At 37.9% G+C, this 25,623-nt stretch overlaps 1 protein-coding gene and 1 pseudogene across 1 annotated transcript; one reads left to right on the top strand and one right to left on the bottom strand.

Moving 5' to 3' along the window:
• Positions 1–2,520: 2,520 nt before the first annotated feature.
• Positions 2,521–14,826, bottom strand: LOC115977916 (annotated as a pseudogene).
• Positions 14,827–24,923: 10,097 nt separating this feature from the next.
• LOC115977908 lies at positions 24,924–25,442 on the top strand. Its single transcript, XM_031099939.1, has one exon. The coding sequence runs from the start codon at positions 24,924–24,926 to the stop codon at positions 25,440–25,442; it is 519 nt and encodes a 172-aa protein (XP_030955799.1).
• Positions 25,443–25,623: the final 181 nt, after the last annotated feature.

Here is a 25,623-nt window from a genome sequence, read left to right as displayed (position 1 = left end):
ATTTAGGCTAATGTTAAGTTCTTTGAAAAAATTCAAGGGCCATCTTTCTGTGAAGATTACTGGGGATTCAAGCTAGTCTAGCATAACTAGAGAACATATTAAACAATGAAAAGAAAAATAAAATCTCAGTAATAATCATTGTTTCAGTTCAACTGGAGAAAATGTTAAGTGTTTTTTTTTTTTGTTGCTACCGGCGACCTTGGAAAAGCCGTGGAGGAGATAGAGAGAGAAACGTGCAAAGATAAAGAGAAAGAGACATGTAGTAGAGAGAGAAAATCAACCATAATTTTTTTTTTTTTTTTTTTGGGTTTAGAAATATGTATGGAATGTATTAAATAAGGGATAATAAATGAGATTAATTAGAATATTAGCATTAATGAGGGTCTGTTTTTAACTGTTGAATCTACTTAAATCCAATGGTTTTAAAAATATGTAACTTAAACTCATCTCATATATATATCCAACCTAATCTTTCTGAGTCAATAAATTTCATAATTCAAAAATTTTTCCTCAACTAATTCAGAAAAACCTCTAACAGCACTGTCAAGACAATTCAAATATGTTCTAATCACATGATTTATTAAATCATCCATATATAATATTTAAAAGTTGAAGTCCTAACATTTATTGTTGCTAGGTTCCTTTTAAACTACATTAGCATAACATTTTGGTCAACTTAAGGTCCAATTCAATCTCATTCAGTCCACTGGGCTTGCCAAATTTTAAAAAAGAGATCATTCAATCCACTTAGGTGGTCCAATTTGGTCATTTCATCCATCTCGGCCCACTTCAGTCCATTTTGAACTAATTGGCCTTCAATCAATTTAAAAGATTACCGTAAAATTCAAGTTTCAATAATATAAACATTATACTTATATTTGGAAAGAAAAAAAAATACTACAAATCTAAACATATATAATGATTTAAACTTAATATTACATGTTAAATGTGTTCCTTAGAATGGAGGTGTACATTTAAAAAAAAAAATTATCCTTAAATAAGTTCAAATTAGTCAACCGATTATGATATATTAAAAAAAGTCTTTTTAATAACATATTTTCCATTTATATAAATAATATGTAATTTAAATTTTTTTATCAATTTTTTGAATCATCATATAAATGGTGAAAAAAAATGCAAAAACCTTTCAGGAGGCAGCGGCAGAGACCCACCCTAATCTAATCCTACATTTTCCCTTCAATTAGTCAAGTGATAAAACTTCTCACTTCTTTCTTTAATAAATATTGAGGAATCCTGTTGTGAATTCTGGTGAATATATGATAAAAATGTTTTAACAGTGAATCTATATAAAAATAATGTTATTTCAATCACAACTTTTCACTTTACCAAGTAGTGAAAAATAGCGTTATTAGCATTATTGTTTCCCTTTAGCCCCCGAAGTATTGCAGTAAAACTCAGGGATTTTTTAGAAAATAACAACAAAACCCAAACAATATCATTAGTTAGGAAACGTTTTAAACTATTTTGGTTTCTAGCAATTCGAGTGAAGAGGGGTTGATTTCTAGGTTTTGCTCTCAGTTAGTGGAGTGGCCACGTAGGCAGAAATCGAGTTCAAAACTGTCGGTTTGTAAGCTTAGAAAACGAGTTCAAAGGACTCGATTTCCAGGCTTGAAAAACGAGTTCAAACGACTCGGTTTACAGGCTTGAAAACCGAGTCCTTTGAACTTGTTTTTCAAGCCTGGAAACCGACAGCTGAACTCGGTTTCTTTGTGTGCAATGTCATTCCAACTCAATAAAAACAAGAAAAAATGAATGCAATTGGATCAGAAGGTGCAGGGAAAAGGACGGAGCTGCAGAGAGGCGACGGCGACGGAGAAGGACGGAGTTGTAGAGACGGAATGATTGAGAGAGACGGAACGACGACGGAGAAGGACGGAGCTGCAGAGACGGAACGGCGTCGGAGGTCCGCTCTTTGATCCGGTTCCTCTTTGCAACTCCGTCCTTCTCCGTCGCCGTCGCCCTCTCTGCAGCTCCGTCCTTCTCCGTCGCCGTTCCGTCTCTCTCACTCATTCCGTCTCTGCAACTCCGTCCTTCTCCGTCGCCGTCGCCTCTCTGCAGCTCCGTCCTTTTCCCTGCACCTTCTGATCCAATTGCATTCATTTTTTCTTGTTTTTATTGAGTTGGAACGACATTTGCACACAAAGAAACCGAGTTCAGCTGTCGGTTTCCAGGCTTGAAAAACGAGTTCAAAGGACTCGGTTTTCAAGCCTATAAATTGAGTCGTTTGAACTCGTTTTTCAAGCCTGGAAATCGAGTCCTTTGAACTCGTTTTCTAAGCTTACAAACCGACAGCTTTGAACTCGATTTCTGCCTACGTGGCCACTCCACTAATTGAGAGCAAAACCCAGAAATCGACCCCTCTTCACTCGAATTGCTAGAAATCAAAATAGTTTAAAACGTTTCCTAACTAATGATATTGTTTGGGTTTTGTTGTTATTTTCTAAAAAATCCCTAAAACTCAGGCTAAAATACAAACTATAATGAGTTGAGTGCCAGGAATGACTGCGAAGTAAAGAAAGGAAAAATCTAATTCTTTATTGTGTTCAATGCCTACGAATGAAATACTACATACATGAAAAGTGTACTTTATTCCTAACAAAGCAGAAACAAAGTATGGTATCTCAATGAATTCTCTATGCAACTCTTTTTTTTTTTTTTTAATAACCTGGCGAACTCCAAGCAAAAAAATGGTGCTTGGAAGGCCCTGTCTTTGGTGATCAGTCCCTGCTGTGCACCCTAATGCAATTGTTCTCTTCATCTGTATTTTACAATATCGCCCCCCAGCTTTCTTTACGCCCGAGATATACACGCCGGATCCCTATGCGTATAATGGAAGCACTACCACCAGCTTGTATTTCTCCAACAAATTATATGGATCGCAATGTGCCACCACTGCATCAGCATAGGAATCATTTTGAAGAAAAATTGTTCTGCACAATCTGATCTACCTGATAATGTGAGAGGTGTTCGCATTTGGTGTTTCCCTCTGACATAAACACTCTGGTTTAGGGTTTGTGTAAAAGGATTCTTCAGAACGGAATCTGTCCATGCCCCTTGTTCCATAAATGGGGTCTTTTCTCTTCCTCGGTGACCCTTGCTTGAGCAAGCAATGTAGAAAACAAAAAACACATCTATGTAAAGCCAGGTGCATATGATTTATCATGACATAAACTATCTAGAAAATGGAAAATATTTCTCCTCCATAGTGTCAAACATCAGAATAAAAGGGAAGAGGGGGCACCAAAGAAGAATTGCCCGGTTTCCTGTGGGCCAAAATATATTCTGGTAAACCGGGCAATTCTTCTTTGGTGCCCCCTCTTCCCTCTTATATTCTTCAAACAAATGAAAAAAAAAAATCCATCTAGTTCTCCACGTAAATCCAACGAATCTCCAAAATTATATTCTTCCATAATCACAGTAACAGCAGTTTAAAGAGGATGGGGGAAAAAGAATGGGAATGACTTGAATATGAGTGTCCCCAGGCTTCTGCTCTTAACCACTCCAGGTAATGACTTGCATATGCAAGTTCCACTTGAGAGAGGGGTAGGAAATTGCTAATGAAATATATGTAAGATGTATCAAAAGGGTTCTTAGACTGATCCCCAAAGGAGAACCATGGATTGGCAGTCAAGGATCAAGATATACTACCAAAAGAACAAATAGTAAATCCGTTGTCTAAAATGTAGCCACTGATAATTATAAAACCGAGTACATACCGCTTTTTATGTGCATCAATAATTTGACTTGAAATATTTTTCCTTTCTTACAGAGATGCATTCTCAAGTTTGTCAAACAGACGAACAATAGTTTTCCTGATGGACAAAGAGAAGAACAAGAACTACAATTAATTATATATAGAAATTGATGGAAGTATGCATAGTGGATAGAAAGTTATGTAATCCTAGAATAACTCCAAAAAAGAAACTGTCTTGCCAGAGAGGAACTATTGTTTTCCTATGTCCAAGAGAACGACGATGGCCTTCAACTGCTTTTGCCATGTTCCAAGAGTATGATGGAATAAATACATCGCTTTCAACAGATACAATGTAGTCAAGTGCAGCCAGCTGAGAGCCATGATTGATAAAAGGCTGAAGCTCCTCAACATAGCCATTCTTGAAAAATTAAGACACTGAAATGATGGAAATATGACAATTAATTAACTGATATAGATCTCTAGATATATTTTATTGATTTATAGGCATATTTTATGTTTATTTTTGTAGGTTCACAATTTGGAGCCCAGGCCCAACAGGTATGGGGTCCTGGACCAAAGAGCCCAGAAACAATGAATTTGTAGAGTGGGCTATAGAACTGGGTTTTAGCGAAGTGGACACTAGTTAAAGTCGGGCTACACAACAATTAAACATAAGCAAATCCTATTAATGTCCATAGATTCTCAGTTCGAGGAGATGGGATGAATGTATGCTGGTCCCTGTTCAAAGACGATGGTTACTTGTACTGTTCCTCTGTTCTACCTCCCTTTTCTCCCCCTTCCTCATGGGGACTCCCTTTCTTATATAGTCTTCTTGAAGCCATCGTGGCCTTACACTTGTTGATTATCTGGACCCTCACTTGAGTGTTTGTTCCATCGGACACCCCCTCCATCCTTCTGTGAGTTGTAGTAGCCAAAACAGTACTGTTCACAGGTCCTCTCCACATTAATGCGGCCAGAAAAGTAGCTGCAACGCATTTAATGTGGCAACTGCAGCCTCTCCTTGGACATCTTACGTTTCCTTCTTTGCCACGGGTCTGTGGGACTCATCTTTGTTACTAATGTCTGTTGGGATGGGTCTTTCTAGTAGGCAAAGTGCATGTTTAAGCCATACTCACCACGTCCGAGAAGACATTTCTCCTCGGACCGCCCTTTAAATGTCTTCATGCCCACGAGAACTGGGCTGGGAGCCCTTTTGGCACCCACGTCTTCTCCTCGGACGTGGTTGATCTTCCCATATGGGGCCCAAGGCCCATTGTATGATTTTGGGCCTTTGCCCCTACAATTTTCATTTTTAGAAATTAATAATGCCAATGAAAATCTTTAAAAAAAAAAAATCAAAGGATTTTTTATTTATTTATTTTATATATAGAATCAAAGAAATTTTTTTAATTGGATAAAAAAAAATCCTCCAACACAATGAGGACAAGCATGCAAGAGTGTCCTCGACTTGTCCAACACATACACGTGTTAGACTTGCCGGGGGTTTTGAAGTGTTCTTGCTTCTCACTTAGTGATTCAAGTAAGTTAGGCCAATAGTATTATAGCAGTATTCTATTTTCTATGTGTCCTCTGATATTTTGTGAGGGTTACTTCAGTCCCTCCAACAAATTTGAGATACCATTAACATAAGAAAGTGAACCATGGATCCAGCTAATATAGTGTATAAAACTAATCTGCGTGGTTTATTTAGTAACAGGACAATTGACATTATTCCTTAATATGAGAATATCAAGCAAAGAATCAAGTTTAACAATGCAGCTTCATACCTTGCTCATTATATAGGGATAGCGGGATAGCAGATAAGCCATATGAGAATCACCCCCATATGTCTCTCCAGCAGCAATGTATATAGGAGTGTTTGATGGGTACCCAAGAGCAGAGAAAAAATCCAACCTCTTTAGGAGTTAAGGGGCATTCGCCTTTGGATCTTTGTTCCTTAGAATCAATGTCCTTTACTTTCCAGTTATCATTGTTATTTCTACAAGGACAGAATAACATGAATATATATATTAGAAAATATATATGTTGGCATTGTAAAGGATGATGGTGACTCTGTCAACAGAGATATAAAACAGAGCACAAACGACTTGTAGTTTAGCAATACTATTGTAATACTGTATGTAGTTTAGCACCACAGGTTTAAGTATAAGATTAGTTGTAATACAGTCCACGTGTATGTATTCTGTTAGAATAGTTAGTTCCAAATCTGTTATGGTTAGTTCCAAATCTGTTATGGTTATTGACCCTATATATTGGGCATCTGATGTAATCTATTCAGATAATGAAATTCAGTTTCTCTACTCTTTCTTCTTCTAGAATTTCTCTCTAAAGAATCTCAGAACTCTTTCATGGTATCAGAGCCAACAATGGCGTCTTCTACAAATTCTTCATCGTCTTCATCCTCTGCAACAACAGGATCAACCACGAGTTCTTCAATCACTCATGGTGTCAATCCTTCGTTGCTGCTACTGTCAAATATGGCAAGTATGGCTACTGTGAAGCTTGATTACAACAACTACATGGTGTGGAGACATCAGATTGAAGTGATCTTGGTAGCATATTCAATGATCAATTTCATCAATGATGATGATCAAGCTCCGGATCCATTTCTCAAGGATAGCTCAGGTAATTTTACAACTGTGGCTAATCTAGAGTACTTCCAATGGAGGAGTCGTGAGCAAGCTTTGTTCACCTTTCTTAATTCAACTCTTTCTCCGTCAGTTTTGGCTCTTACTGTGGGTCAAAAGTCTGGAAGAGGTGTCTGGAAGGTGCTTGAGAAAAGGTTTGCATCAGTATCACGATCTCATGTGCTCAGTTTGAGGGATGAGCTAATGAGTATCAAGAAGGGTTCAGAGTCAATGGATTCTTTCTTTCAAAGAATCAAGGAGGTTAGAGATAAACTTGGAGCTGTAGCAGTCTGTGTTGATGAGGAAGAGTTAATTCATCTAGCTCTTGAAGCTCTGCCTCCAGAGTATGATGCATTTTGTTCTGCAATCAGAACCAGAAATGATGTTCTCACTATTGAAGAGTTGAATACACTCTTAAATGCTGAAGAGAGGTCAATTAAGAAAAGGTCTAATCATTCGGTTTTTAGAGATTCTGCATCATTTGCTATGGCAGTCAATCAATTCAATCAAAACTTTGCAAGAGGAAGAGGCAAGGTTGGGAATAACAGAGGCCGTGGAAATGGAAGAGGTGGTGGAAATCACTTTTCTGGTGGTGGTCAATTCTATCACAATCAGTTTCAGTTTCCTGGTAGTGGTAGTGGTCAATTTCAGAACACTAATAATCCGGTGGAACCTCAATTATTTACACAGAACAAGCCTTCTTTTCAAGGTCAGAAAGTTGCTTGTCAGATTTGTGGCAAGAATGGCCATTCTGCTTTGGACTGTTATCACAGAATGAATTTTGCTTATCAAGGTAGGCATGCTCCAGCTAAGCTTGCTTCCATGGCTGCAAGATCAATGGCTGCCACTTCAGGTGCTACTCAGAATCAAAATTGGTTGACTGACACTGGTGCCTCTGATCACATCACACCAGATTTATCTCAACTTTCTCTTGCTCAGCAACCTGCAACTGGTGAGTCTGTAACAGTTGGCAATGGGCAAGATTTACCAGTAACACACATTGGCAATGGTAAGCTCATCACTTCCTCTCATAATTTCTACTTACATAATATTCTTAGAGTTCCTAGAATTGCTTCCAACTTACTATCTGTTCACAAACTATGTCTTCAAAATAATGCATTTTGTTATTTTGATGCATATCAGTTCTCAATTCAGGATTTACCTACGGGGAAGGTTCTTTACAAAGGGCTGAGTAAGGATGGAGTTTATCCTATACCCTCTTCCACTCTGCCTTCCTCATCTCCTTCTCATTCAACTTCCAGTGGTTTTGCTGCACAGTCTCCACAGTCTTTACTCTGGCATAATAGGCTTGGTCACCCTTGTGCTAAGGTTTTACATTCTGCTATGTCTTCTTTTCCTTCAGTCAAAGTGTCCTGTGTTAGTGACATTTGTTCTAAGTGTACTTCTTGTATAAGTGCTAAAATGCACAAAACTCCTTTTCCTACTCATGTATCAAATACTGACTATCCTTTTCAATTAGTGCACTCTGATGTATGGGGTCCTGCCCCTGTGACTTCTGTTCTTGATCATAGATTTTATGTGATTTTTGTTGATGATTTTACTCGTTTCACTTGGCTTTTCTTGTTGGAAAGAAAGTCTGATGTGTTTCAAGTTTTCCTACATTTCTATTCATTGGTTGAGACCCAATTTTCTGCCAAAATCAAAACACTAAGATCAGATGGTGGGAGTGAGTTTGTTAATGCCAAATTTAAGTCTTTTTGCTTAGAACATGGTATTCTCCATCAATTTTCCTGTCCTTACTCTCCTCAGCAGAATGGTGTTGCTGAGAGGAAGCACAGACACATTGTGGAGAGTGCTTTATCCATGCTTCACCATTCCAATCTCTCTACTTCTTATTGGTCTTATGCATTTAGTACTGCTGTGTACATAATTAATAGACTTCCAACTTCTGTTTTGCAATTTGTCTCTCCTTGGGAGAAATTGTATGGTCACACACCTTCCCTTCATGCTTTAAGAACCTTTGGTTGTGCATGTTACCCTTTGTTGAGACCCTATGCCTCTCATAAGTTTGATCCTAAATCTAAGCAATGTATTTTTCTTGGTTATCCTCCTCAGTACAAAGGTTATATCTGCTTGGATGTTATTACTGGCAAAATTTACATTTCCTGTCATTGTGTCTTTGATGAATCCATTTTTCCTAGTTTTCCTATCTCTAGTGCTGATTCCCCTGCCTCTTCACCTACTTCTTTTTCCTCTGATGTGTGGTTTTCTTTCATTCCACTTTCTTCCTTGAGTATTACTCAGTCCAGTCCCATTTCTTCTGCTGCTTCTGGTTTAGCTGAGTCTACTTCTTGTTCTGAGCCTTCTTCTTCTATTCCATCTCCAACTCCTTGTCCTGTTTCTGTATTACCTGTGTCTTCCTCTGCTGTTTCTCTTGAGTCTAGTCTACCTGTTTCCCCTACTGCTCCTAGTCTTTCTATTTCTGTCCCTACCCTTGTCCCTGTGAATACAAATGCCCATCCTATGCTTACCAGGTCCAAAAATGGTATTTCCAAGCCTAAGGTGTTTGCTGTTCAAACTGATTACAGTTGCACTGAGCCCCCTTCCTATTCTATTGCTTCTAAGTATCCTCATTGGATTACAGCTATGGATTCTGAGTTTACTAGTTTGCAACAGCAGCATACATGGTCCTTGGTTTCTTTACCACCTGATAAAAACGTTGTGGGGTGTAAGTGGGTGTACAAAGTTAAGAGGAATAGTGATGGTTCTATTGCTAGGTTCAAGGCTAGGCTTGTTGCTAAGGGTTACTTACAACAATATGGTCTAGATTATGCAGAAACTTTTAGTCCAGTGGTTAAGCCTACAACCGTGAGGATTATACTTGCCTTGGCTGTTCAATTTGGTTGGTCTCTAAGGCAATTAGATGTCTCTAATGCTTTTCTTCATGGGGTGTTGCAAGAGGAGGTTTATATGAGTCAGCCCCCTGGTTACAAGGATATCTCCAAGCCTCATCATGTTTGTCTCTTGCACAAAGCAATCTATGGTCTGAAGCAGGCCCCTAGAGCTTGGTTTGACAGCTTTACAACTCAGCTCTTCCATTTGGGTTTTCATGCTTCTTGTGCAGACAGTAACTTGTTCATTCTCATCCATTCACAGCAGGTTGTTTACTTACTTTTGTATGTAGATGACATCATCATTACTGGCAGTGATAAGGTGCTTGTTGCTGATATTATTACTCAGCTTGGGGTTTCCTTTGCTCTCAAGGATTTAGGTCCTTTGCACTATTTCTTGGGGCTGCAAATTGAATATTCTGGTGATGGTATTTTTGTACATCAATCCAAATATGCCAAAGATTTGCTGTCTAGATTTCATATGATGGATTGTAAGCCTTGTTCTAATCCGTGTGCCTCTTCTCAATCTTCTACTCTTGCTGTTAGTCCTCTTCTCTCTGATCCAACAGCCTATAGGAGTCTTGTTGGTGCTTTACAATACTTGACATTCACTAGGCCTGACTTGTGTTATGCTGTCCAGAAGGTCTGTCAATTCATGAGCAAGCCTTCTCAACTTCATCTTGTTGCTGCTAAACGGATCTTGAGATACTTGATGGGTACATTGCACAAAGGGATTTACTTTAGGCCTGGTTCTCTCACCCTTTCAGCTTATTGTGATGCTGATTGGGCAGGAGATCCTATTGATAGGAGGTCCATTACGGGTATGGTTGTCTTCTTAGGCAATTCTCCTATCACTTGGTCCGCTAAGAAGCAGACTGTTGTGTCTCGGTCTTCCACTGAAGCTGAGTATAGGTCTCTTGCTCATACAACAGCTGAGTTATATTGGTTGCGTATGCTTCTTAAGGACTTAGGAGTTTATTTGCATCATCCTCCTATTTTATGGTGTGATAACGTTTCAGCTCTTGCCTTGGCCTCAAATCCTATCTTTCATGCTCGCACCAAACATATAGAGGTTGATTATCATTTTGTTCGAGAAAAGGTGTTGAATAGGGATATGGTTCTCAAGTACATCTCTACCTTGGATCAACTGGCTGATTTATTCACTAAAGGCTTGCCATCTCCTCGGTTTCATGCTTTGTCCTACAAACTCATAGGGACTCCTCCCCTTCGTTTGAGGGGGGATGTAAAGGATGATGGTGACTCTGTCAACAGAGATATAAAACAGAGCACAAACGACTTGTAGTTTAGCAATACTATTGTAATACTGTATGTAGTTTAGCACCACAGGTTTAAGTATAAGATTAGTTGTAATACAGTCCACGTGTATGTATTCTGTTAGAATAGTTAGTTCCAAATCTGTTATGGTTACTGACCCTATATATTGGGCATCTGATGTAATCTATTCAGATAATGAAATTCAGTTTCTCTACTCTTTCTTCTTCTAGAATTTCTCTCTAAAGAATCTCAGAACTCTTTCAGGCATCATGTAGATAAAGGATTGTTCTATATATGAATTCAGAAAAATTAACTGATTGTTCAGGACAGCAAGAGTAAGCATTTCATTCCTTAATATCCGTAGTTCCTCAGCTTCAGCTGGAGACAGCTCCTGTGTGCAGCCACTAAAGGCAAGCATGTCCTTCTCAAACCGTAAATGCAGAGCAATGTAAGGGCCATAGGATCTCATCCGATCAACCAACAACTACATCATAGATAAAAATATATATAAAAAATGGTCACTGCATAGGACACAGTGGAGATAAAGCCACACCACACCAAAAATCAAATGAGCATTTCGGAGAGATTACTTTTCCCATTGCTTCAATTCGAGGTGCAAAACGAAGGGCTTCATAACAGGCACGGCAGCGCAGTTTCTGAATGTCTAGATGTAAATAGTTATTTGCTAATCGAGAATCAGATTTGGAAGCTTGGATAATCTGAAAAGAAATATAATAAAATAAGATAGCATTAAAGTGGAAAAAAACTGAAGAGATAGGTAAATAATAAGATGCTGAATTTAGAAAAAGAAAACTAACAAATGCATGGACCAGAAGCAGTCAAATAAACATACCTGATGATTTAACCAGGAGTTAGTAATCTCCTCCTCATAGTATTCTACGCCAGACCAGCTTCTGAACTCTTTCTTTGATTTAGAAGCAGTAGCCAATTCCTTAGGAAGCTTTTTTACAACTCTTACATCATTAGCCAGAACATTAATAAAATGATCTTCATCAAAAACATCTGAGAAGTGACTGCAAATTGAACAAATAAAAAGTATTGCATCATTAGTATAAAATATGACTTAGAAAGAAAGAAAAGAAAAAAAAAAAAAAATTTTGGGGGGAAAGGGTTTGGAGGGAATTTCCTACCTATTGTCCTTCCAAAATGACTACTTATCAAGTTCAGGAATTACAAGAGTGGCATTTATGATACGAGCTACAGCCACCATGTCACATATCTGCAATTTCAGAATGAGTAACTTAGCTCCAATAAGTAGCCATATAAATTATTCACCACATTCTATAACTATCAATGTTTGGATAGAATGTTTTAGAATTAATACAAAGAATAGAAAGAGAACAAGTGAAAGAAGGACCACAACAAGTGGATTTCTCATAATTAAATGAAGTGTGTTTTTAGTCCCAGAGCAGGTAAAAAGCACAGAAGTTTGATGCATTATATCAACATGACAGGTTTATAGTTGACAAACATTGCAGCAGCATATTTACAACATTGCATTCGAGAAGCATATAGGTAATCTAGGTCCATGTCATTTCTCACATAAGATATATCATTATTTTTTAATGTCACGTTTAGTTTGAAAACACTAAAAGCTTCGACACTTATTAATGCATTAAATGCATAAGTATGTTTGAATGTGCTTGTGTGTGTCTTTTAATTAGAGACATGTTTGCGAGTATAGTCCCTGTGAATGTATAAGAGAATGGGAGGAGAAGAACAAAAAAGGGTTGGGGGGGGGGGGGCGACATTCAGAACCATATGTCTGTGGAAAAGGATAAATCCAAATGATTATGAGATATACTAGTAAAACTCAACTCAACTCAATAAAACCAACCTATTGACACCATATATATATATATAAATATATATATATATATATATATATATATTTTGTCTCCTTGTCCAACTCCATCAAAAGCATCTTATGTTAACTCAGGCAAAATCATGTTATGGTCACAGCCCTAAGACAAGTTTTCTTGACTATATGACTACATTACAGATTTTTAACATATTAGAAGGCATAAGGCTCATTTTTCATTCACTTCTAATCTAAGCACTGAATAAGCATCACCACAGAAGGCCCTATCACCTAAGTTTCAGCCTAAATGCTTGGCAGCCATTTCCCATCAACGTTAGATTGCTTTTTGAGAGGAATTTGATGTCTGTGCTGCACAACATCATGACTTAGTGCAACATAAAAAAGTTGATTCGGTTCTTGAACAAGTATAAAAATCAGTATCTCTATAGAATTTGGTGTTAAATTGGCCTCATTGAGCTTAGGGACACAACCCCGCAACGTTGAAAGTTGCATGAATTGGTTAGCACGAATAAGCCCAACCTGTTTAAAAAATTGAAGCTCGGTTGACCGATAAATAGCAAGTCAGGTCAGTCTGATAATGTGCAATCGTGACACCATGAGATTTTGAACTACTGTGTGTTTCCTATTTGCTAATGTTGAAATCATAAAAACTAGAAAACACAATAAAGTCAAGGCTGAACCAGACCAGGCTTTTTATATCCCTAAACTCCCTATATTTGTAAATCTACTACATAACAGAAGCTCTCTGCAGTGCAGCAAAAAAACAATGATGGCACGGGACACATCTCCACATATTAATTAAGGGAGAGGAACACCCAAAGCCTTATTAAAATACATAGTAGAGAGTGCCCCCAGTTTGGAAAGGAAGAAAGTTGAGGTTGATACTCATAGAATAAGCAACTAGCAATCAACAATCACGTTTATCCAACATATTAATTGGAAATAGTACAAAAGGATTTCATGCACCGTCATTTCATTGCCTGCAAAAGACGTAAAAGCAAATGGGAACTTAGAACGACATTACAATAAATTAGACCGGGACTGTTTGTTGTATCCCAATTTCACCCACTTCCACAACTTTGCCAATCAAAGACGGAAACCCACATTACAAGAACACATGCAATTTAAAAAGATGATATAATAACCAATAACAAACATGATACATATACACACATATTACTATCGAGCTTATCACACGAGACAGAGAGAGCGTAATACACACCCCAAAACGCATCTGGTTAAGCCCACCATTTGTATGCACTAGAAGGTAACCTCGCGATCGACTCTCCTTGAGCTGGATAAACAATAATAGTCATAAATGAAAAAAAGTTTAAGTACACATTGATATAAGCCTTATCGACTTACATCCACGGTGGAATCCTTAAGGGCTACATCTTTATTATGTAAGAGTGTAATACAATAACCTGTGTTACAATGAACCCTAATATGAGTATATATAGGTGACTAAACCCTAGACTACTAGTACAAGCAGGAATGGGCTTAGGCCTATTACATTGGGCTAATATGTCTAATATATCTCTAACACCCTTTCTCGAACTCAAGGCGGAAGCTCGATAAAGGTTTGAGGTTGGATAAGTATGAGAAGATCACTTGGAGATGCCTTGAAGAATGCCTTTGAAGAAACCACAATGAAGAATGTGCCAATTGACCAATTTCGAAGCTTCGAATGAAGAAATGGAGTCCAAGATTGGAATTTACGCAAAAAACTGACCAAGATAGGCCCTTTCGAAAATTTTGACTTTTGGTCAAAGGTCAACGCAAAAAATCAAAGTCAACTGGTCCAGGATCAAAGTCAACAGAAACATGGTCCGGGTTGGTTTCGAGTTTCCGGGTCAGGCAGCAGAGCCGCTGATGTCATCCTATGATGTGTACTAAGGCTTGCGTGGCTGATGACGTGGCATGCTGGCATGGAGTGATGACGTCATCTAGTGACGTAAAATGATATCAGCAGGAGTTCTTCAGCGTGTGGCAGGAGCGTGCAATGACCACCGGCGCATGAAGAAACCACAATGAAGAATGTGCCAATTGACCAATTTCAAAACTTCAAATGAAGAAACGGAGTCCAAAATTGGAATCTACATGAAAAATTAAGTAAGATAGGCCCTTTCGGAAATTTTGACTTTTGGTCAAAGGTCAACTCAAAAAGTCAAAGTCAACTGGTCCAGGGTCAAAGTCAACAGATACATGGTCCAAGTCGGTTTCGGGTTTCCGGGTCGGGCAGTAGAGCCGCTGATGTCATCCTATGATGTGTACTAGGGCTTGCGTGGTGGATGACATTGCATGCTGACGTGGAGTGATGATGTCATCCAGTGACATCATATGACATTAGCAGGAGTTCTTTAGCATGTGGCAGGAGTGTGCAATGACCACTGGCGTGTGGAGGAGAAGCCAGAAAACCAAGTAGCGCATGGAGGCGCGTGCTTCAGTGGTTGAAAGCCAGATTTCTTCCGTAGGCAAATCGACGGTCGACATGGTCGATAGGGCGGTGCGTGTGGCCGATGGATGAATTGCACATGAGGAAATCATGGCGGCGCGTGGGGAGGTTCTGGAGCTGTTAGCAACGCATGGTGGCGTGTGAGGCTGCCATTAGGGGCTGAGTTCCTGGGTTTTTGTTGCAGGAGGTCATGGAGCACGTCTATGGTGTTGGTTTCATCAAGCAAAGCTTGGATTTGCACAGATCTGAAAAGTTAAGTCACAACTTGCTTGGTTGTTGGATTTTGACACAGCACAGAGCCATGGTGGCTACGAGATGCCTTGGAGTCTAGATCCAGTCGTCAAGCATGTGTGACTTAACTCTTCAGATGGTGGTGTGCACGTGATCATCTTTTTTTGCTTGCTAGAGATGTTTTGTTTGATGCCAAGAACGAAGTTTGGCTCTGATACCATGTTAAAATATATTATCATTAACGCGATGTGTTATACCATGTTGTATATGCTAGAGTAGATGCGGAAAGGGAAGCATAGAACAAGAACATCAATAACACGAGGGTTATGTGGTTCAGCCTTATCGACCTACATCCACGGAGGAATCCCTTAATGGCTACATCTTTATTATATAAGAGTGTAGTACAATAACCTGTGTTACAATGAACCTTAAGATGACTATATATAGGTGATTAAACCCTAGACTACTAGTACAAGCAGGAATGAGCTTGAACCTATTATATTGGGCTAATATGTCTAATATATCTTTAACAAGATCAAATGATTTTTCTTACATGTATAATTAGCACTAGGCTCTATGCAGGGCTCAAATTTGCTATTCGATGAACACTTCCATAGCTTGTCGTAATCCGAAATCTCTCTAGCACCAACCAACTGTCAAATCTAAAGGAGTGAAAAACACGAAAGATGCATGACTGCTTTGTATCAATATGTACACCTAATAACTAACTCTACCAAACTCAATACACCATTAACAAGTATTACAGCAGACTCAAACACCAAACACCAAATCCCCCCAAAAAAAAAAAAAATCTAGCAATAAATCATCAACTGGTTGCTTAAAAATAGAGGTAAATGTGTCTTTTTCATTATATTTTATGTCTCTTTCCTCTTTTCTCTCCTTCTTCTTCTTCTTCACATAAAACATAAAAGAAAAATATCAAAAAGCAAGTCAAGGTAAAATTTGTTTCATCGTTTTTCACATACATAATTAGCACAAAGTTTTACGAAAGAGGGTAGACAAAGCAATTTTTCAACCCATAAAGTAATTTTACAAATTTGAGTTAGTAATCTCCATTACAAAGTGGGGTGCTCATTTTCTGGGTTAAATGAGCTAAAATCAAAACCCAGAAATGTATATGGAATGATGCGTTTAACGTTCTTACCCAATGCCCACTGCAATTGCCAAACATACTTTTACAATGATAAGAAAACAAATACACCTACAGTCACAAAGAAAGCCACAAATCCATGTGAACATACACCCACAAATTCACTAGTCTTCCACTACTAAATCCAAAAACTAACTACTTAATTCTTCATAGAACAATCACAAAATAAAATTAATTGAATACAAAAATTAAGGATAAAAGGTATCCAGCAGTTTGCTAGATTCTATCTTTACCCTAGGCTTTCTCTCTCTAAAACTCTAACCCTCTCTCTTTTGCTGGGTTCTCTAAAAGAAACCTAGATTTTCAAGTAAAAAAAAATCTGCAAAAAAAAAAAAAAAAAAAAAAAAACCCTAGCAATCTAGCAAATCCAACACCACAACCAACTCACTGAACCATCAAATCATTGCCTCACCAAACTATCACCTCCAACACCACCACCGCTATTAGCCACCACCCAAAACCCCAGACCGGGAAGCAAAAACAAAGAAACAAGAAAAACGAAATCGTGAGATCGATTGAGCAGCAGAGCAACCTAATTGTCTAGATCGGCTGAGATTGAAGCAGTGGAGAGCGATGGATCGGTGGATTCAAATTTTCTAGAATTAATGGATTTGTGGGTTCGAATTTTTTGGGTTGGTTTAAATTTCCTTGTGGTTGGTGGGTTCAAATTTTTTGGGTTTAATGGATTTGTGGGTTAATGGATTTGCAAGTGAAATGGATTTCTAGGTTGGTTTAATTTTTCCTACTATGAGTTTTTAGGATTTGGTATATTTGTTCTATCTATGGCTTCAAAAGAAGATGGAGAATCTTCTGGGTTCCTTCCAGTTAAACCAAAAAAAAAAAAAAACATGGGTTCCTTTTTGTTTTCCCTTGCTATCTGGGTTTGTACCTAAACTGATTTTTTTTTTTTTTTTTTTTTTTTTACGGCAAGATTTGATGTATATTTTGGTAGTATATATACATCAAGAGGGAACCAATTATTTTATCAAAAAAAAAAAAAAAAAAGGAACCAATTATTGTGTTGATTGAATAAGATTCGGGTCACGATATGGGATTTGGGTTTGAAGATTTGATTTCTAAGATGGTGAGAGAGAAGTCGTTCTTCAATATGTTGCTTCTAATTCTGTTTCTATTGTGGCTTATATAGTAAAGGGGATTTTTTAACGGAAAGGGCAGAGGTGGGTAATGGATGTCTAACAGAAGTCCCCTAAAGTGGGTTAAGTGATAACTTTTAAACCACGGGTGGGCACTTTCAAAACAGGCCAAATCACAGGTGGGTAAAATGTAATTTTCCCTAAAAACAATGATATTCTGAGGAATTTGATTAAACTAAGCCTCATTATTTGATAAGAGTTATAATTGTAAATTTTTCATACCTTAAAACTTTACAATTTAAACAAACATATCAATATTAGTTTACTTTATCCTACCTAACATGGATTTCTAGCTCTATTTTGTTATGTGTTTTATGAGATTTTTTGATTTTGTTGTGATATTGTCTTATTAAACACTTGGATGATATTATTCAGTTTTTGATAAAATTTAGTTTGATTTGATGAAATAAATTTAGTTGTAATTTCAAGAATAATTTTATTAATGAAACAAATTTTATTAAAAAAATTGTAATAGTTGTGAGGCAAATTAATAAGAAGTAGAGTTTTACGGTGTAAGGCGGGCTTCGCGGGGCCCCAAGGAGTGAGGATGAGACTAGAAAATTTTTCCCGTTATGCGGGGCAGAGCAGGGATGGGGCAAGACAAAACCATGAAGGGCGGGAGCAAAGACCCCATCTTTGACTCCACCCTGCCTCATTGTCATCCCTACAATCTATAGTTATTTAGCTGTATATCTAGAACTTTCTTAAAAAAAAAAAACACACACACACACACACACACACCTTGCGAAGACTAAATAAGCCCCCACATGTGTAGAAATGCCAAACTTGCTCCAAACTCCAAAGTACCAAACCGTAGTTTCGAGCACAAATAAAAAAAAAAAATCCCAAAAGCCCAAAACGGTGAGTTTTGGCTAAAGAAACGACTTACTGGGGTTGAATTGAATCAAATTTCCCCCTATTTCCTAATTTTCCATTTTAGGCTTCCCCTAAATCACCCCACTAATTCTTATTAGCTATCGAACAACCATCCAGTTAAGCAATCGCAATATCGCATAAAATATTGATTCTAATTTCACCTAAGCCATTTCCTTACTCCTCAAACCAATTTGGAGACCCATTTCCATGGATCATTTGCAATTTATTCATGAAAATCCATGTTCATTGTCGAACTTGCATATCATAGCTCATGCGCCCAACCATTAGATGATCAATCATTTGAAGCACGGTAGATGTATGTATACTTCTCAGATAAGTGAAGCAGTAATTTGTATGAGATTGATGTTCCGAATCTTCTATCTATTTGGTCTCCAACAAAAGAAACCCAATGAGCTAAAAGTAGTTATTAAAGACTGCTCTCCCCTATCCTCCGACTTAAAACTGGACTAATTGGCAAGATATACCCCAACGGTATGTCTTGTAATCATTTGAGGTCGCATTTGTATTTAATTCAATCTTGATAACCCACCTTGAGAAGTCTATTCTTTTGATTTTCCCATGTTCAATAAATTTAGACTTTTAGATGAACAATTTGAAGAACTTCTGAGGCAAGCTAATCCGATGATGTGCGGAAAACCTAAAACCCAAGCATTTGTGATTGATGACATGATTTATGTTCTTTGAAGCATTGTTAAGAACTTGGATGTCAAAACGTCTACATTATTTGAAGTTTGCAATGTTATATGGGATATATGGAGTGTCTTGCAAATCCTTCTATTGGCAATGTGGAAACTAGATGAGTAGGGCATGTTGTTGTGGGAAGGAAGGCTATTTTTGTAGCTTTGTAGCTGGGAAGAAAGCGAATCTATCCTTTTGATCTTGACACACTTTAATGGAATAACAGAGTTAGTATCCCTGATTATATTGATAGTCGCTACCCTAGCAATACTAATTGGTTCTTGAACAAGAGTGAGTTCGTAGATTATATTCTCTATGGATGTTGCCACCTTACAGTAGGGGCAATAACTCCTCTGCCATTAGTGGAGGTACAGGTAGGGTAGTAGAGGAAGAGAAGGTTCAGCCAGTAGAAAGATTGCTTGATAATCACAACTTTCATGAGATCTTAGGTAGAATGGAGGTGAGGGTGGAATAGAGTCTCTGTCTAAGGTTCCTATTTAGTTTCAATCCAACCAATGCTTACTTCACTTGGGGCACTAGATCCAGTCTTTACCCTATCTCTTGAATGTGGAGATTGGTGACTTGATGTTTGGAATTTTAGTATTTTATTCCTATATAGCTATTGGTTTTCTGTATTTACCATTAAAGAATGATTGGATTGATGTAGATAGATACACGTATAAAGGTAGCTATCTTAATCAAGATGTGGCAATCAAAGTTTTTAAAGATGAGCATATGAAGTTGGAATTTGCTTAAAAAGCCATTTTTTATGGGGTTTGTTAATTACAAGTTTTTCATCTATTGGTTATTGTATAAAGGCTATTAGTAGAGGGAAAAAAAAAGCATGGGAGAGAATTTCATGACAATGCAAGAAAAAATGGTTATTGCAATGGAAAAAATCGTTGCAATGACATTAAAATCATTTCAATAGTTGATATAAGGTACCGCAATAAAATTTTAGGTAATAGGTTTGTGCAACAAAAACTTTTGTTGTAATAAATTTCAAATATTTTATTGATAATTTTGATGCAATGATACATATATTGTTGCAATAAACAATTTGCTATTTTAAATATGTTGTAGTTATAGGCTATTATTTCATGAATTTTATTACAATAAATTGCAAATAAATGACCAAAATAAGTCGGATTAAATTATTGCAGTAATATTTTCATTGTAATAGATAATTTTTCATTTTGTCATTGCAATAAATTATGAAATAATTTATACCAAGTTATTGTAATGATATATTCATTGCAATTTCATATTTGTCATTGCAATAGCTTGTAAAAGAATATATATCAATTTTTTACAATAACAATTTCGTTGTAATAAGCTAAAACTAGTGATTAAAGAAACTCAAGAAGCTAAAACTAGTGATTAAAGACTATTCTCCCCTATCCTTCGACTTAAAACTGGACTAACTGGCGAGATATACCCCGAATGTATGTCTTGTGTTCATTTGAGGTCTCATTTGTATTTAATTCAATCTTGATAACCCACCCTGAGAAGTCTATTCTTTTGATTTTCCATGTTCAAAAAATTTATACTTTTAGATGGACAATTTGATAAACTTCTGAGGCAGGCTAATCCAATGAAGGGCGGAAAACCTGAAATCCAGGCATTTGTGATTGATGACATGATTTATGTGCTTGGAAGCATTGTTAAGAACTTCGATGTCAAAAGCTTTGCATTATTTGAAGTTTACAATGTTATAAGGGATATGTGGAGTGTCTTGCCAAATCCTTCTATTGGCAATGTGGAAACTAGATGAGTAAGGCATGCTATTGTGGGAAGGAAGGCTGTTTTTGTAGCTTTGTAGCTGGGAAGGAAACGACTCTATCATTTTGATCTTGACACACTTTAATGGAATAACAGAGTTAATGTCCCTGACTATATTGATAGTTGCTACTCTAGCAATACTGATTGGTTTTTGAACAAGAGTGAGTTCGTAGATGATACTCCCTATGAATGTTGCCACCTTACAGTAGAGGCAATAACTCCACTGCTATTAGTGGAGGTGGAGGTAGAGGTAGAAGAAGAAAGAGGGGAAGAAGAGAAGGTTCAACCAATAGAAAGATTGCTTGATAATCACAACTTTCATGAGATCTCATGTAGAATGGAGGTGAGGGTGGAATAGAGTCTTTGTCTAAGGTTCCTATTCAGTTTCAATCCAACCAATGCTTACTTCACTTGGGGCATTAGACCCAATCTTTGCCCTATCTCTTAAATGGTGACTTGATGTTTGGAATTTCAATATTTTATTCCTATATAGCTATTGGTTTTCTTTATTTACCATTAAAGAATGATTGGATTGATGTGAATAGATACATGTATAAAGGTAGCTATCTTAATCAAGATCTGGCAATTAGAGTTCTTAATGATGAGCATATGAAGTTGGAATTTGCTTAAAAAGCCATTTTTTATGGAGTTTGTTAATTACAGGTTTTTCATCTATTGGTTATTGTATGAAGGCTATTAGTAGAGAAAAAAAAAGCATGGGAGGGAATTTTATGATAATGCAAGAAAAAATGGTTATTGGAATGGAAAAAATCGTTACAATGACATTAGAATCATTGCAATAGTTGATATAAAGCACTACAATAAAATTTTAGGTAATAGGTTTGTGCAACAAAAACTTTTGTTGCAATAGATTCTAAATATTTTATTGATAATTTTGATACAATGATACATATATTTTTGCAATAAACAATTTGCTATTTTGAATATGTTGTAGGTATAGGCATAGGCTATTATTTCATGAATTTTATTACAAAAAATTGCAAAAAATTGACCAAAATAAGTTGGATTAAATTATTGCAATAATATTTTCATTATAATAGATAATTATTTCATTTTGTCATTGTAATAGATTATGAAATAATGTATACCAAGTTATTGTAATGATATATTCATTACAGTTTCATGCTTGTCATTGAAATAAATTGTAAAAGAATTAATATCAATTGGTAATATTGTATCTTATGTTCTCTGATAGATCTAACCATGTGGCCTTAGAAGGTAATTATACATAAGGAAGTGCATTGGCTAATCCAAATATTTGAATTTAAATTCGGGAACTTATGGTGAACTTATCGTCTAGATAGCATGGGTCCGGCAATTTGGTCGGACATTAGGGGACACAGCATGCGGCCTGGACGCGACTGCAGGCGCGTGCAATCGCGTCCTAAATGATTATTATTATTATTATTATTATTATTATTATCTATATATATATATATATATAACCGAAGCTTTTGAAGCTCCCACAATTTTCCACGCCAGCACAGTATTAAAAAAAAAAAAAAACGTAATAAAACTTTTTTTAAACCCGACTCTGCCTTTCCCTTTCACGAAGACTTTGCCTTTCCCTTTCACGATGTTATGCCTTCTCTTCCTTGCCTTCCTCTACTAGCTCCTCCTCCATCAGACCCACGACAAACCAATAGCAAAGCATCTAAAGACACCTACCCACCATACCCGATAGATTCCTCAATCAAAACCCACCATACCCACAAACCAACAGACCAACTCCATCAATCCCGTTTCCCATTTTTCAACTTTCAGGCATTTGATAGAAGAAGAAGAGAAGAAACGCAGTGGATCTTATTGTGGGCAAAAGAAAATAAAAATAAAGAGAAGATGAAAGAGATGACAGAGAGCTACAGAGGGCACTGTGAAAAAAAATAAGAGACTTACAGTAAAGATTTGGGGCATTCAAACGAAGAAGAAGAAGACGAAGACTATAAGAAGAGAAGAGTCAGAAGACAAACCAACAGTCTAGACTCTAGACTCCTTCTTAGAAGAGATGAATCTTAAAAAAATAAAAAATGAAAATCATAAGATCACCAAACGTGTTACTAAGCCTAAATAGTTTCAAGTTTCATTGTATTGGTTTCCAGCTTTTTCTAGAGTAGAAAGCTAAACAGTGAAACATTGTCAGTGAGAGGTTGCATTTATTTATGTTAATTTCCACTTAAACCATTGATAGCTAGAGCCGGAAGAAAGAAAAATGGAAATGGAACGCTCTCTCTCTCTCTCGAGGAACAAGCGGAACTTGCCCGCAGCAATAAAAAAGTAAAAAATGTGAATCATGCGGGTTTTTGTAAAGGCCAAAGCTCGGGGTCTTCATCTCCTAGCTACGCTGGGAGCCATGGCAGCCAAAATGCTTCATTCAGAGATAAGCTTATGGGTGAAATACCAGGTGCATACACGCAGGCATTTTGTTTTGAAGAGTTCATGGATGACGATCCCGAGTCGGATGACGAAGTGGAAACTCTTAGGCAAGGTATGGTAGCTGTGAAGTTCTCGAAGGAGCTTAAATAAGAGATCCGAAGACCTTGGGCGAGAGCTTTGATTGTGAAAGTATACGGTAGAGCTATTGGATTAAATTTTCTCCAAGCTAGATTATTATCTTTGTGGAAGCCAGCAGGGCGTATGGATGTTGTAGACCTTGAACATGGCTTCTTTCTCATAAGGTTGTCATTGAAAGAGGATGTTGAGACTGTGTTGAAGAAAGGTCCTTGGTTTTTAGGAGACCACTTCCTTTCGGTTAGACCATGGGAACCAGATTTCAAGCTCGAGTTAGCTAAGGTGTCTTCTATTGTAGTTTGGATAAGACTCAGTGGGTTACCTATTGAATACTACAATGCTAAGGCTCTCCAACAAATCGGGAAGGCTATTGGCAATGTGTTAAGGATTGATACTTTTACGGCGACTGAATCAAGAGGTAAGTTTGCAAGGCTGTGTATCCAAGTTGATGTGGATAAGCTGCTTATCACTACGATGATGATAGGTAAAATCCAGCAAACCGTTACTTATGAGGGTATCCATAACTTATGCTTTGAGTTTGGAAGAATGGGCCATAAAAGAGAGGCTTGTCCTTTTGTTATTAGGCCGGTGGCGCCGTGTGAGGAAGCGGAGAAGGGAGGTGCAGGTGATACAAGGGCAAGCACACACGTTGTGCATGATGCTGACAGTGCTGAGGTAAATTTGGGACCACATGGAAAGGACGATGCCATGCGAGAGGACGTGCATGAGCGATCGTATGGACCTTGGGTGGTCGTGGCACGTAGAAAGAAAGAGACAAAATTCCAAAGGAGTGGTGGGTCCTTACCTGGCCACGGTCTTGCTTTGGAGCAGAGAAGTAACGGTCATCAGATAGCTAATAGGAGGAATTGGGTTGGTGTGGAGAAGTCTGAGGATTCCAACGGGCTTAACAGGGAGGCAAAAAGGAAGCTGGCCCCTTTAAGGATTCTGGAGAAAGCCCAAGTGGAGCAAGTCTTACATAGAATTGGGAAAAAAGCCCAAGATGTTTCGGCCCATATTGTAGGTATGAAAGCTATTATTCCAAAAAATGTTAAAGCCCGTAAGGCTGGATCAGTCAAAGCAATGAAGGTGGAGGCACGTACAAGGGCTGGAAGCATGAGTTTGATCGGTGCTATTGGGGAAGAAAACTCAAGGGACTGCTCGCTGGCACACAGGATGAGCCAAGCCAATGCCATCACCGTCGCAGGGGCGGAGCTGAGGCAGATCGATGTGGTGTACCTCAATGCGCCGTCGCCTGATGGACAGTTCCAGTTCGCTGCCTTCGACAAGTCCGAGATGGGTTTGGTTCGAAGAGGTGGTTCCGGGAAAAATTATGGTGATCGAAGTGGCTGTGAGGCGAGGAATATGAACTGGGAACATGGGTTTGGTTTACGTGAAGATCAAGGCTTGGACGGAGGGCTGACTGGCGGCAACGACGGCATGTTGGATTGTCCTGGTGATTGTTCCAACAATGGAGAGGGTTTTCAGGTAGCTCGATCTGATCATGGCTCCTTAAGTGATAAGAGTGGGGGTTGTATAGCACATGGTGCAGATCTGATGGTTTTGGAAGGAAGATGTGATGGTGGGTCTTCCCATTGAGTTTTTTCATGTCCCAGCTCTAAATGTCCTTATGAATAGCATTATTTGGAATTATAGAGGTGCTTCAAAGCCCTCTTTTTAGAAGCGTGTTAAGGAGATGGTGCAGAAGTATAATCCGGCTATTTTGGTGGTAATGGAAACTCGAGTTGGGGTTAACAGAGTAAGGGAAATCACTGAGAGACTCCCTTTTGATGGAGCTATTCGCTCTGATGCAGTTGGGTTTGCTGGTGGAATATGGGTGCTGTGGAATTCTGAAAGAGTTGACGTTGCCCATTTGGCCAGTACTGAACAAGAAATTCACTTTACGGTTAAGGTACGCAGTTCAAATGTTATTTGGCTTTTCTCTACTGTGTATGCTAGTCCTAGGTGTGCTGGAAGACACATTTTATGGAATAACCTTATGAAAGTAGCAGACCTTCACAATATGCCTTGGGTTATAGCAGGGGATTTTAATGAACCTTTGGTTAATGATGATAAATTTGGTAGTAGAGCGGTTAGTGTGAACAACTCTCTTTTGTTTAAGGAGTGTTTAGATAAATGTAATATGATGGACATCAGCTTTGCGGGACCTCGTTACACTTGGACCAATAGAAGGGAAATTCAAGCTTTGATTTAGGAGAGAATAGACAGGTTCTTTGTGAACCCTCAGTGGTGTTTGCTTTATCTGGATGCTAAAGTCACCCATCTTCCTAGGTACCACTCTGATCACTGCCCTATTCTATTAGAGATGTAACCAGGTGTAAGTAGGGGGAAGAAGAGGCCGTTTAGGTTTCAAACGTGCTGGTTGCTTGACCCTA

Source organism: Quercus lobata, chromosome 2, assembly GCF_001633185.2.
Source record: "Quercus lobata isolate SW786 chromosome 2, ValleyOak3.0 Primary Assembly, whole genome shotgun sequence".
In the NCBI taxonomy this organism is placed as follows: Eukaryota; Viridiplantae; Streptophyta; class Magnoliopsida; order Fagales; family Fagaceae; genus Quercus; species Quercus lobata.
This window is presented reverse-complemented; position numbering and strand designations above follow the sequence as displayed.

Coding starts and splice junctions, on each gene's coding strand:
- LOC115977908 (XM_031099939.1), top strand. CDS start 24,924: ATGGTGCAGAAGTATAATCCGGCTATTTTGGTGGTAATGGAAACTCGA.